This window comes from Barbus barbus (genome assembly GCF_936440315.1).
Source record: "Barbus barbus genome assembly, chromosome: 6".
Classification (NCBI taxonomy): Eukaryota; Metazoa; Chordata; class Actinopteri; order Cypriniformes; family Cyprinidae; genus Barbus; species Barbus barbus.
In genome coordinates this window covers 15079561-15094039 of record NC_136734.1, presented here as the reverse complement: position 1 = coordinate 15094039, position 14479 = coordinate 15079561, and the positions used below count along the sequence as shown (strand labels likewise).

Here is a 14479-nt window from a genome sequence, read left to right as displayed (position 1 = left end):
ATGGATTTATTGCCTAGACCTAGCTATAGTTAATATAAGACGCAAACAACACAATGTGTATTGAATCATGAGGAAAATGAGAAACACTTGGTGTAATTAGCATTCACAGCATCACTCGCACAAAACCCTGAACCTCTACTCACCAAGTCGGCTTTGCTTTTCCCTGCAGGCAGCGGTCAGTTTTGCCAGTTCCTCGTACTTTGCAGCCAACTGCCGCTTGCCGTTTTGAAGGTGAGGGCGATGTGAGAGGCTCTCTTCTGCAAGACTCCGATTGGTTACTAACAAGGTTTCTCTGTCCAGCTGGAGCTCCTGGAACTGAACACAAAAGTTTAGTTATTCATCAGCTAAAAACATATTTGATAATCTTTAATACCATCTAACACCAATCAATCGATTCTACAACCTAAAGAAAGTCAGAGATGTGTTAATCAGTGATGAGTATCGCAGGGACATTTAAGCTCATTTCTTATATACGGTGTACATTTACTGTGTGAAAAATAGGAAATGTGATATTATAAAGTCAATATGTTGTTTCCTCTATTAAATAACTGTAAACGATGAAGTAAAAAATTATTATACAATAAACAATATTATATGAAAATTAGATTAGTGTAGTTTGTTATCATTGTTACTTGGTGTTGCTAGTGCAATATACTATATTATGCTCTATTATATTAACATGGTTTAGCATGTTGCTAGCATGTTTTAAGTTTTGGCATGTAACCCAAGATATTTTAGCTAGCATGTTCTTGCTTCTTGCTGATATTTTAGCAGCAAGAAGCATTAGTTGCTAGCATGTTTCTAACACGTTTTAACATCTTGCTAGCATGGTTCTCCATGACACAATGTCCTGTTGCTTGTCACAGCTGCATCAGATTTGCTATAAGCGAATGCTTATATTGCTTGTTTCACAAATTAGCTTTTTTTTTTTTTGCTCATTTGGAGCAGATGAACCTTTGTTTCAATGTAATCCAGTGTAGATGCTGTTAAGAATGCTCCTCAAACAAGATGGCCATCAAGGTCAAACCACAGACATCAGGAATGCAAGAACACAGAGAACTCAAAATTTTATTCGGGAGTTATGAGCTGTACAGAGTGAGTGTGAATAATGCAACTCAATACATCAAATTCCTCAGGGTCATATTGAAGTTAGGTTATTATGCCAGGCACAGAATCCATGAACGTGTCCATAAGAGATTGTAGGAATTCTAAAAAAGAGAAAATAATAGCCTTCAATTTACACTAGCGTGACTGAGGGCTTTAGCTAATATGTTTGATTTGTAGAGAAAAGATCCTTATGTTTCATGAGAACAGTGAGAACTGGGTATATGGCTTGGGCAAGGGCCCACATCTGTGAGTGAACAAAGACATTTAGCATTTAGTTGAGTTTACTAAGATTGGAAAAAATGTAAATGTAAAATTGGGGACACTTAATTTCTAGTGATTATTGTCAATTTGATTTCACAGATACCATTTATCTAAACTGAGCTAGACAATGACATCTCTGAATTCAGTAATGAAATGCCTTTAACTGAAAATTGAGTGTTTAATATTATTATACATTACTGGCATTCTATCCTCCAATTTGATACTGTTAAGTGCTTTGACACAATCTGTATTGTTAAAAGCGCTTTATAAATAAAGGTGAATCAATTTTGGTAGTCATTCGAATGGAGGGCTTGTGAACTGGGAAATGAATATCAATAACCAGTTCTTAAGATTCTGCTTAATTCATATTAAAGTAGTGATTTTCTCTCAAGGCCCAATTCATGAATGTGACAGGAAGGCTTACGGCTCAAGGTCATAACAAGCAATATGAGAGAAAACATAATAAACACAGGATGGCATCAGAAACAGCAACATAGCATGTTGGAGGTAAAGCCTTCACTCACCACAAGTTCATTCAGTCCGAACGACACTAAATATTGACATTCAACTATATTTCTATAAAAGCAAGCTGATGATTTCCAGATGAGAGCGAATGAGCATTCTTCCAGTGATTTGCCGTTGAAAAGGGGACATAGCCTGAAGCGCCAATGAAGACAATGCTCGATTAACCAACCGACTCAGTCTACCACGCGTTGCTTGAGTACAATAAAACAAAGTCCCATGCTGAAATAATCCTGCTGGAATGGCTGCTGGATAAATCTGTCCACATGTCCCTGAAAAAAAGTGCCATTATTCGCTCTGACCATCCTACATGACACGGCCCAAGACCATTCTCTAACCATGGAGGGAAAAGCAGAGCCACGTCCAAACCAATGTCTTCATGGAAAGCATTCGCAAAGGCCCAGACATCAGTCGAAACCACAGACCCCTACTTTTACTGTAAGTGAGGGTTTGGGTCATAACAGAACTTGATTTTTCTTCTTCTGTTGCTGCTGTGAATATTAACTGCCAGTTTTATGCATTTCAAAACTTGGGGAACATTATGAAGACTGAGCATGCTTAGTCAAGCATATAAGAGGATTAATGATTCATTCGCTCAACGGATATGAGAATTTCACCTTCCTTCTTAATGCTGTGCGAGACCCCCCAAACACGGCGTTGACGTTCCCACTGGTGGCACAACTATTACAGAATCTATCTAGCTAAGGGCGAATGTGAGAACAGCAGTCCCCTTTGATCAAGCCATCATCTTCTGAAGACGACGAATCTGGAATACTTGAGCTGCTTAAAATAACTCAAAAGAGCATACGTGATCAAAACGTAGTTAAGGTTATGTGAGGTTCTTTTTGCTGAGAAACAATAAACCTCAAATTTTAAAGGTCAATTGCTTGATTCAACTCTCAAATAATTGCTGTTTACATGATGGGGATGTTCCATCAACGCTTCAAGAGAGTGGGTGATGACTGAATGTTTCTCCTCAGAGACAACTTCTCCAGAATGGCGGAGCACAGAACGAGCAGATAATCATTTTCTAATTAAAGGAATATTATATACAGTGTAAGCAATGTAAATGTTCAGAACTAATCCCTCATCAAACGCAGATGGAAAACGTCAAGCTGTTTTTTGATCACATAACGCTAAATAATTGCAAATTACACGCATCAGTTCTGCATGACGAATGAAGCCGTGAAGAGTAAAATGCAAACACATGAAATGTCTGTGCTGTCCCAGTTTGTCGACATTCAATTCTTTAGGGGTGAAAACTACATTTAGAATAAGATTTCATTATTAGAATCAATGGTATAGAAACTTTCCATTACACAAAAGGAAAAAGGTTAGTGGAAAAAGGTTATTTGAATTATTCAAATGTTCTTCACACCCAGAAAAAAATAAATTTTTTAAAGAACTGTTCAATGAAAGGCTCTTTGGGGAACCAAAATGGTTCTTCAATACAGCAAAAAACTCCTTTTGGAACCTTTATTTTTAAGAGTGTACAGATTTTTTCAAGTAAATATATTTAATTTGAGATATTTTAGATTATATGCCCAATTCAAATGGACTTATAGTCACAAAAAAGCATTTCTTGACCAGTAGATTGTTGGCTTTGTTCTGAAACAGGGACATAAATCATTACAATTTAGCATTTTCTTCTTGTTTCCATTTGGCAACATTTCAAAGCATACCATAATGTGTTTATGCATTTCACATGTGAATAAAACTGTCCTCTCATTGGTCAGAGTGCACCTCTATGCTCTGGGATTATGCTAATAGTATCAAGGTTTTGTCGGGGCAGCATTCTTGCAATGCACCTGTTTCAGAGAATTGCAATAACACAACATTTTAAGATGAATGGCTCTCGTTGGATATGTAATGTGCTCACCAACAGAAACAGACACTGTTGTAACATATTTCCCATTATGAATTATGATACAGCTTGGATCATTGGTCCACTGGGTCAGATTGCTTTCTTACCACAACCAAACCACTCCAGAGTTTTCAATCAGGCCAGGACCACATTGTTCAGCCAATCCTGGAACAATTGGCTTGGAGCGGATCCGACCATGATTGCCGTGTTCATGTATGCCTAAACAAACCAAACTATGAGAGAAAACATGCCAGGTTCCTAAACAAAATCACCAAATGAGCCAAGTGTGAGACTCACTAATGAAGGGTTCGGAACAGTGTGTCATCAGCCAATCAAGTGTCATGTCACCACATAAATAATTAGCTATATACACACTCTTAAAAATAAAGGTTCTTTATTAGCATCCATGGTTCTATGAAGAACCTTTAACAAACAAAATCCATTACACAAAGGGTTTTTTATAGTGGAAAAAGGTTTTTAGTACTATTGAATTGTTCTTTCAGGAAAAAAAATATATTCTTTGAAGAACTGATCACTGAAAGGTTATTTGGGGAAGCCAAAAATTATTCTTCAATGGCATTTCTACAGAAAAAAAACTCATTTTAGAACTATTGTTTTTACAGTAAGAGTTTAGCGTTTTTCATAGCTCAGGAAATTGGCTGCAGAACTGAGCAACCATTAGCAAAAAATGACAGATCAAATCACAAATAACTGCCACTGAGATGAAGAGGAATGCTAATGGATAGCTCAAACTAGGTGTTATAGACCTCCTTGGTTAGGCCTAAAACATATTCTACGCTAGTCTATGAATCATCTAACTATGCACATTTGAAATCCAGAATGTGTCAACACCATCTGAGGTACAATATGCATTGCATTCTCAGCATTCTGTTCCGGTCATTAGCGTAATATGTCTTTTCTATGGTCAGTTTTCAACTATATTTCTCCTTTGAGTACTAAAGTGTGTTATCGCTATGCAAGAATGAATGTTAAATATGTACAATGGGACCACTTGATGCGGTGGCCAAAGCATTCATGCCTGCATACTAGTGTTTAGTTTCCTACCATTTGTTTTTGGTTTTAGGGGTTGGTTATGGTTAGAATTAGGAATAGAGTTAAGGCTATGATCTTTTGATAATGGACGTAAATCCAGTAACCTGGGCTACTTGAGTAAATCATATGGTGCAATTAACACCACAAATTAAGCTTGATAGGTGTTACTTTTTTATGACTGGACCAAGCAGAGGACTACAAGCTCTCAGCTTTCATTAACTATTTCCCATTACTGCAGCCCACTCCGACGAGGCAAGCATTTCCATGGTTTCACAGCAAACAAAGAGCACACCATCTTTCCACTTGAAGTTTCAGAATCTATTTAAAGACGATAAAGATGTTGTCGACCACTAAATGAGGGTATGATCAGTGAAGGATCGTTTAAATTCCTACAGAGCCATTTTGAGGATCTAGACAAGATGATAAATGGCTTGGGTAATGAATTGGATATGGGTTGTCATAGATTTTCCTACAGTTCTCACTCATAATCCAAAGTGTGGCTTCAGCGGAGACGACGTTCTTCTTATCTCTCCTGCAAACCTAATCCATTTACACTCAACACCCAGAAATTACACTCACTCTGATGCTCTGCCTAACAATTATGCCTGCTCAGCGGGACTCAGTATTCATGTCATCTTTTTTAACTACACATGGAGGTCAAATCATGAATATTTATCTCTTTCTTTAAAAAAGAGCAACATATCCCAAAGCATGCTGTGCTAAATATGCATAACTGTTAGAAGTTTAGATAGGCGACATGCCAGTTTGCGTGTGAATCACAAAAAAATCAAATATAGGGCAATAGCAGCTTTTAACTCTTTCTTTTTTGGTCACACTTTCAGGACTCATGAAATAAGAAGTTTGGCAAGACATCAAAAGCTTCTTCCATTTAGAGCTAAAAGGCATCAGTTACGTCACAGACAAGAACAATGATTGTCAGTAGAAGGTGGTATGGGATTATTATGAGTCAGTGTTGTTTTAGTATTATGTATATACTATTATATTATTTATTAAAATTTTTGAATGATTATGATTATATATAATATTTAGCCTATATTTTTAGGGGTTTTTTTGTTTACTTTCGGAAGGCCAAATAAAGTGCTTGTGCTTTCGCATAGAAACACACAGCGTCTCTCTGACATGGCTGCATCAACACTACTGCGGTTACTGAAACCACGTCTTCCTTGTTTGCGTGCACATTTAGGAGGCATTACGCAAATATTTCCACAGCGTGACGTAGACATGTGGGGGCGTGTTTTAATGAGGCATTTTAGCCCGGTCTGGATCAGCCTTCTCTTTTAGATAGAATAAATCCTTTTGTGAGAGACTTTGAGCTTTGTAACTCTGCAGATCGTATACATGCACAAGCAGGTACATAACACACTAAAGAAAACGAAAACAAGAAATCGCATCATATGACCCCTTTAACCAAAGTATGTTACAGACTTTTAATTAAGAATCATATCGACTTGTGCAAAATGGGCATCCGATGACCCCTTTAAGTACATTATAATAATGGTAATATCTAATAATATATAACAGTAATATCTACTAAAAGTGAATTTAGAAGTACACCAGTAAAAAGCCATAAAACTCTCATTTTGATTTCACAGGGTATTTGATTTGATTTTTGATTTATTTTTTGTTGTTGTTAGTTATGGGTGTCGGTTTGTCTTTTTTAATGCACCAAGTTGTGAATTGTTTATTAAATGAATTCAGCCACATCAATTTCACAATTAAAAAACTATAATTGAATAAAACTATAATTGAAATAAAACTCTTTAAAACTTTATGCACTTTGTCACCTACAAATTCATCTCAGCATTTGCAACTCCAGGAAAGGATGTGGTTTATCTTGGCGAGGATGTAGCGCTTCATACCACAAAGACAGCTAAGACACATGCTCTTTCACATTTCACAGGGCCATGATCAATCTTTTAGTTACTGGGGCATACTTCAGAGGAACATCTGAGTGAGTCCTGAGGCTCTTTCCCTCTCTGGTTCTTAGTATTCCATAGTGCTGAGTCTGCCGCATGCGTCATAAGTCACCCAGAGCCAATAACTGTCCAGTCCAGTCCAGCCCCTGCTGATGTGCATGTCTTTCACACTTGTGGTTGGAGAATGAACATTCTGAAAGCGGAGGGAAACAGCAGGGTCTTTGGTGTATGTTTCTCCAGTATCTCTGTTCTTTGCCCATTTCCTCTCTCTCTTGCTGTTTAATGCAAGAAGTAAAACTCCTGGACCTACAGAGAGCATTTTCCCTAAACAGGATTTGACACACACTATCCTTATCCGCTTGCAGCTGCCTGTATGTCTGTTTATACACTGTGCAGATGCAAGTCCTCTGGAGACCATGTAGACTGGATGATACAATGGTCATAAAACAAATACAAAAATGCAAATGCCTACAGTTACAAACTGGAAAATACCGTACAGAAATAGTTCACTCCAAGTAAAGTGAAACTTCTGTCATTATTTACTCATGTCTTTCTAAACCTGTATGACTTTCTTTCTTTCAAAGAACAGAGAAGGAAACGGTTTATTAAGAATGAAGGTGGACTGTAACTTTCAAACTTCAATGACACTAAAGCACCATAAAAGTACAATTTTGAATCAGTCTTGTGAATGAATCATTAAGAATCAATTCAGTAAAAAGAATTCAAAAGAACAACTGATTCACAAATTGCTACTTTTCTACAATGGCTGATCCTTTCGTAATGTTTCTTTGGCCAAAATGACTTAAATGTTTTTAAAGTGCCACTAAAATATACACGACTGGTCAAAAGTTTTTTTTTTAATAGTCATATTGTGAAATATTTCAAGAATTTAAATATTTCTCCAGTTTTTCTCTATTACTCCAGTCTTTGTTGTCAAATGATCCTTCTATTATCATTCTAATATGCTGATGGCTATATATGTGTAAATATATTTTTCCGGAATCTCTGATAAATAGTGGATAAATAGAAAGTTCACAACAGCATTTATTTGAAATGGAAATCTTTTGTAAGTCACTTTACTGTCACTTTTGATCAATTGAATGCATCTATGCAGAATAAAAGTATCATTTGCTTTATAAAAAATCCTAACCCCAAACATTCAAATGGTGGTGTATTTAGCTACTTAACTTTTATGTGCTTTCCATGCATTTCCATAATTTTAAATACATTTTGTGGAAGCAAATGCATGATATGATTCAAAAATTGTATGTATGTATATGTATCATATGTACTGTTTGTCATTAGAGCAGTGATTTGTAATATATATTACAAAAAATATATATATTATTAAAAAAAATAACTAATTAAACACATTTTTCTGAAAATAATCACGATTAATCCCACCTAACATTAAAGTTTTTAAATATACTTTTATATTGCAATAATTTTACATTCAAATTATCTTCAAATCTTCAAATTAATGTACAAACAACATATTTAAGACAGTCTATTTTTAATATTTGTTTAATGGCATCTTTTTTATGACTGAGGGCCAGTATCACTGGTACCAATTAATACTGACTTCCCTATAAAAATGTTTCCCCATAATATTTAACCATTGACTATAGCCATTCAACTTTACATTATAATTAAGAGCTATCTATCTGAACATTTATTAGACTTTAAAAATAACTTCTAATTTAAGTGAACTTAAAACAATCTTCACATAAACCCATTATAATAAATGTCATATTTATCTACCTGTGCCCCTCAGCAGAAATATACAGAAATTGAATAAATTTATCAAACGCTAAATTCTAAATTAAATACAGAGGAGTCGTAAAGATTGGACCTAGCCTACTGAAGCAGTCTAAACACACATCGCAGGGCTTGTCCGCTTATCCGGGACAAGTGGATTTTTTAAAAGGCCAACTGAAAGAGAATTTTACTTGCCCGACCGGACAAGATTAAAACGCCAATAACAATCACCAAAACGCGATAATGATTCTTCATCATTTAGTCTAAATGGCGATCGATAGTGCATAATGTAATGACGCTAACAAGGCTGCGCTGCCTCTCTCGAGGAGAAATAGAAACAAATGAGCGCAGCAAACACAAAGTGAGTTAACAGTGTGTTAAAGTGAGTTAAACTCAGTTAGCATACTGCGGTAAAATTTAGAAGTGTGGAGTTTTTATAACATGATACAGTTAAGCAACATCACACGACAAAGAGTGCTGAATACCATCACGACTGAAAATTTGACACTGATTTCATATGACGGTTCACTAAACAAGTAATTAATATTAAGTCACTTACATTTTAGACGCAATATTGACTTTTTTTGTTGTTTCAGCAGAACCATAACCTCACTCGCCTCATCTCACAGCAACACTCAACCGTGTTTTCATTACTGAATGATTCGAATCGGTTGAGTCAAAGATTCAATGACCCATTCAGAAACAACTGCCTCATTCTTGATGAAACAGCCGTTTGATATTATGTTGCTTCTCTAATTTACATGCAAGTATAGCTATTGTCATTATCTTATGTGTATTTTTATTTCATCAGAAGACGGCTTTATTATCAGGATTTTTGTGCAGATTAAAGAGAGACCTGGTTATGTAGTCTTACTGGGTTGCGTTTCAGTCACTATTTCATATTCATTCTATTGTCTGACAACAGAAACAGTAAAATATATCAATGAAAATGGTTTTATTGAGAATTTAGCTGCATCAAAATACAGTATGTGGGCACAGAGAGGCAAACAAATCTAATAATAAATAATAAATGTACATTTTGCATGTTCAGAAGAAGTGAGCTGCCCTGTCATCCAGAAATATAAACAGGTTTGTGTGAGTAAATTGCTTAGTGCAAAAAAAGAGAAGTAATGGGAACCTGCTATTTCTTTTTTCATGTGTCTAATAGACATGAACAAGTTCTTTGAAAAAACATCTATGACATGTCTTCATGCTCTATGTTGACTATGGTTTCATTTTCAATAATAATAAACATACATTTGCATAAAGTATCCATATTTGTCCATGCCCATGTTGATTAGAGTATTAAAAACTTGAAAAGTATTAATTTAAGGTACATTTAGAACAAATAAAAAAGTTGCGATTAATCACGAGTTAACTCATGACAATCATGTGATTATATATAATTATATATAACATATATAAAACCTTTTTAAAAGTTGTGTATATATATATATATATATATATATATATATATATATATATATATATATATATATATATATATATATATATATATATACACACACACACACACAACTATTAAAAAGGTTCAAACATTCACTGATGCTCCAGAATGAAACACAACGCATTAAGAGCTATTTTGTAGAAATATATATTTTTTCCATTAGTACTGCCCTTCGGAAGCAACAGAAGATACTTGCATGTTTTCCGGAAGACAATTTAAGTACAATTTACCTTGATCTTCAAATTCAAAAAGTTTTCACCCCCCGGATCTTAATACATCGTGTTTCCTTCTGGAGCATCAGTGAATGTTTGAACCTTTTTTTAATAGTTGTGTTTGAGTCCCTCAGTTGTCCTCAGTGTGAAAAGATGCATCTCAAAATCATACAGTCATTGCTGGAAAGGGTTCAAAAAATGCAAAAGATGCTGGAAAACTGAAGATTCTGCAGGACATGGAGGATTTTTCTGAAGAACAGTGCTCAGTTTAACTGTTCAGAACAAACAAGGGACTCATGAACAACCATCACAAAACAAAAAACAGTCGTAGATCATCCAGGTAACCACACACCAAGGGTTCCCAAACTTTTGAATGGGTTTATTTTAATAATTTCAGCTTTTTTTTTTTGTCTTGTGGACTAAATGCAAACATCTTTTATGTAAAATATCTTACTCAGGACAGTACTAAATAAAAAATACATTTTGTACTGTATGATCTCTCTTATTTTGCTAAAATTACTCACATTTTCACAGATTCTGCAAGGGGTTCAAAAACTTTCAAGCAGCACTGTATATATATATATATATATATATATAGAGAGAGAGAGAGAGAGAGAGAGAGAGAGAGAGAGATAGAGAGAGAGAGAGAGAGAGAGTTAATTTGCAAAAACTGATAACTCCATTTGTTTTTCTTTTTTCAGAAATCAAATTTGTTTATTGCACATTCCAAGTAATATCAATCAAACTGCAGTTGGGTTGTTTTGATTAAGTAATAATAACTTAAACAAATACAGGTAATTTACTAAATTAAAGTTAATTGAAAGTATGTTTTTTTACATATTAAAAGTTTATTTTTTAGCAAAAGCAGATAACTCCAACAATCTTTTTTTTTTGGCAAAAGCAGATAACTCCACATTTCATGTTTTAGAGTTTAAAAACACACAGACATATATATTAAAATATTTGCCAAAAATGTAGTTAAAAAAAATTCACACTTGTTCCTTGCACGCTGCCCCTGAATGACAAACAGACGGCTTCTCCCCAAACTCACACCTTTGGTTGCGCCAACGAGATTCAACATCCAAGCTTAAGATGTAGTTGTTTTCAACATGTAAACAATACAAAACAGCAAAGGCAAGAATCTATATGATTAATGATGGCTGTACACATTAAGCATGCAGCGTAAGCACAGTACATTAAGACCATCTGTTTAGTCCGAGATAGTCTGGCTTGGTCAATAAACCATGAATGACCAAAGAGCTGCTGTTACTGATGAATTCAAGGAGTAAGTCTGACTCTCTCCTCTGTATCACTAATGAGCACATAAAGTTAACCATAAAGGCCATCTCATTGCCATTCATAGGAAAGAGCACAGCCTGGGTATTACAGAGCCTTTTCCATTTAGTAAAAACTCCACAATTCCTTGTTAGGGAATGACGCTCATGCATACAAGAGCAATAACTGTATCCAGAGCACTAGCCCATTGTGACCCTTTCATTGCAGTTGCCCTTGGAGACCTTGGTGTGTTAATGAATTGACCTGTTTGTGATGGGAATAGTGATGGGCCTCACTGATCACAAGTCATTAGGAGTTTGACCTCTACAACCCCAGCGCATAACTCTCGTGCACAGCCATCAATCCATAAGATGCAGTATACAGAGGCTGCATCTGTGTTTGCAGTTATTTGTGTTGGTATAATTCTTATTTTTACCACATGCCTCTGCTGTTAAAAACACATTGACCATCTGTAATCTATCTAATGTGGAAACATTGCTCAGTTTAGGGGAAATAAATAAATATATTTAAATAATAAATAAAAAATCTAATTCCATTGTTATTGTTGACCAAAACTAAAAGCTACTAAAAACTGCTTCTGGTAATTGAAATAATGATCAAATAAAACTGAAATAAGTTTCATTTTAAGTACTAAAATTACTAAAACTGATATATATATACACGTACACTGAAAATATAATAAAAAATTAACAATTATTAACAATATCCTCACATAAGTAATAGTAAAATAACGCTGATTGTTCATAATTCAAACATGTCATTCCAAACCAAAATTTTTTCCTTTCTGTGAAACACATAAGAATAAATTTAAAAGAATGTCCTGACTGCTCTTTTACATATAATGAAAGTGAATTTAGAAAGAGGCTGTCAAGTTTCATAAATGACCAAAAGGCACTGAAAATGACAATGACCATGAATGTCGTGCCATATAGTCTTCTGATGGTAAATGATGGCTTTCTGGAAAATCTTTCTTTTTTAATGTGTCATTTACATTTAAAGTCAGTGATGCCTCTATTGGTTCTCATGTGTCATCTCGTGAACAATTGTGATGCAAGTCTGAACATGTGCAAGCATGAGATTTAAGAATACTAGCTTAAATTTTGCTCTGTTTCTCCTCTACAGACTTTGTGATTGGTATAATTTTCGTCATTATCTAAGCGTGACATCCTCGGTCCTCCTTCATTTTCACTGTTGCTTAAAAGAGCAGCCAGGGCATCTCCTGTTATGTGTCCACAAATAAAATAAAGTCAAGTTTAGCATGACATAAGGACCTATTCCTTTAATTAATGAGTATAATGTACTGTATCTGATGTGTATATCATATTTTATGAAGACTGAGGTTGTTTTATGACCTAGTGCAAACATATTTATCCTTATATTTCAAATAACATGCTCATGCTTCCTGTGGGCATGCAGGGAACTGGTATCAAGCTACAGCAATTTAAGTCTCAAATGTCATATACAATGACACCGGATCAGTCCCAAATGAGAAACGATTTTCTAAGCTGAAAATGAATGATCCACCTTGAGAGCTCTCATATAACCTCGCTGTGTTTCAATACACAATAATCTGAGAGAGAGAGATATTATAGCCTATACACGGTGAGCCAGAAAATATTACAACCACACAAAATTCATTTCAGATTGATATAGGAATAGAATACAATGAAGACTGACTGCATTACAATAACCACTTAAAATGCAATGATAGTGATATTTAAGAGATGGTGTACAGTCAGCTGCTCATTATTGCGACTCCCACTGTCTATATGGGGGAGGGGGCATCTATACATAATATAAATAAATGGACATTTAATATAAGAGTTTTTAGAAAGAATTTGAGAATTAGTTTAGTCTAAATCTTCAGCTAACAAAAACAGTCCATTATCTATTAAGAAAAAAAAAAGTCAAATTAGAGCGAGAAAGAGAGAGAGGAACAACATGAACACTGGAACAATATAACAATAGTCATTTATATATTATTAATGTTGCCGTTTACACAACAGTGAAATATGCAGTATATATAATGTATGAATATATTTCACTGCCTAATGACCAATTAATTGACCAATCAGAATGAAGTATTCCGTATTAAAACTGGTTTTTATATCAAGGAAGGGAAAATCGCATTTTTGTCAATACTTTTGTACGCTGGCAAAGCTGTAATGGGAAATTATGTTAATATGTGAAGCAGCCTATTACTAAAATAGTTTAATTCATTATTTACTTTTAATGCAAAAACTTTAATGTTGACAGTACATTTTTGGGAAAAGATTCCCTTAAGAAACATTGTCTGTACAAAACATTATTTTATCAAGTACATGAGTCTTTGTATTCGTCTGCAGCGCTGTATACGGTACAGATGTATGTGACGGCGTGTAATGCATATAACCCAACACAAATCACACGATCAGTATAATGTGTGAATGCAATAATCTACCTCACAGTTTGTTCAAATGACAAGTACAACAGTTGATCAGAGAAAAATGACAAGCATGCAAAGAAACCGCCTGTTAATGGTCCAAACTGTGTGTGTGGACGGAAGAAATACCTTTTCACTGAGTCGCACGATCTGATTCATTTTTTCTTCATCTTGTAGGAGCTCCCGTAGTTCACTGCTATTGAGGACCCTGTACCCATCTGGGTAAGAGTTCACGTCCCTTTTCTGGGACATTCTTGTCCCCGTGAGGCGCACTAAACAACTCCGTTTGCCAGCCATTTAACTTCCATTTTGCTCACGCTCGGCGCCAAATGTACGTGAACACGGGAGTGGTGCTGGAGCAGCTCTCATCGGCATGAAGGCGCTCCAGGACTGACTGTTTGCGAAGACAATGCACGGAGAGACTATGGCACACGTTTACAGATTCCTCCAGTTCCGCGTTCCACCGCCAGGAGGCGCCACGCCGCAGCACTGACAACGTGCCGTAGGCTACATGACACGATACAAAATACACAAATCAGTTACATGCGGCAGAGATATAAAACAATTCCTCATGCAAGC

At 35.4% G+C, this 14479-nt stretch overlaps 1 protein-coding gene across 1 annotated transcript in view; it reads right to left on the bottom strand.

Moving 5' to 3' along the window:
- The window catches only part of LOC306871007 (vacuolar protein sorting-associated protein 37D-like), a 47595-nt gene extending 33230 nt beyond the window's left edge, over positions 1-14365 (bottom strand). Inside the window, exons 1-2 of the mRNA XM_079418648.1 lie at positions 14030-14365; positions 144-315 (exon numbers count right to left, since the gene is read on the bottom strand). Of these exons, the coding sequence (XP_079274774.1) occupies positions 144-315; positions 14030-14197 (340 nt within the window). The 5' untranslated portion in view covers positions 14198-14365. The remainder of the gene's footprint in view (positions 1-143; positions 316-14029) is intronic.
- Between the last annotated feature and the right edge of the window lie 114 nt (positions 14366-14479).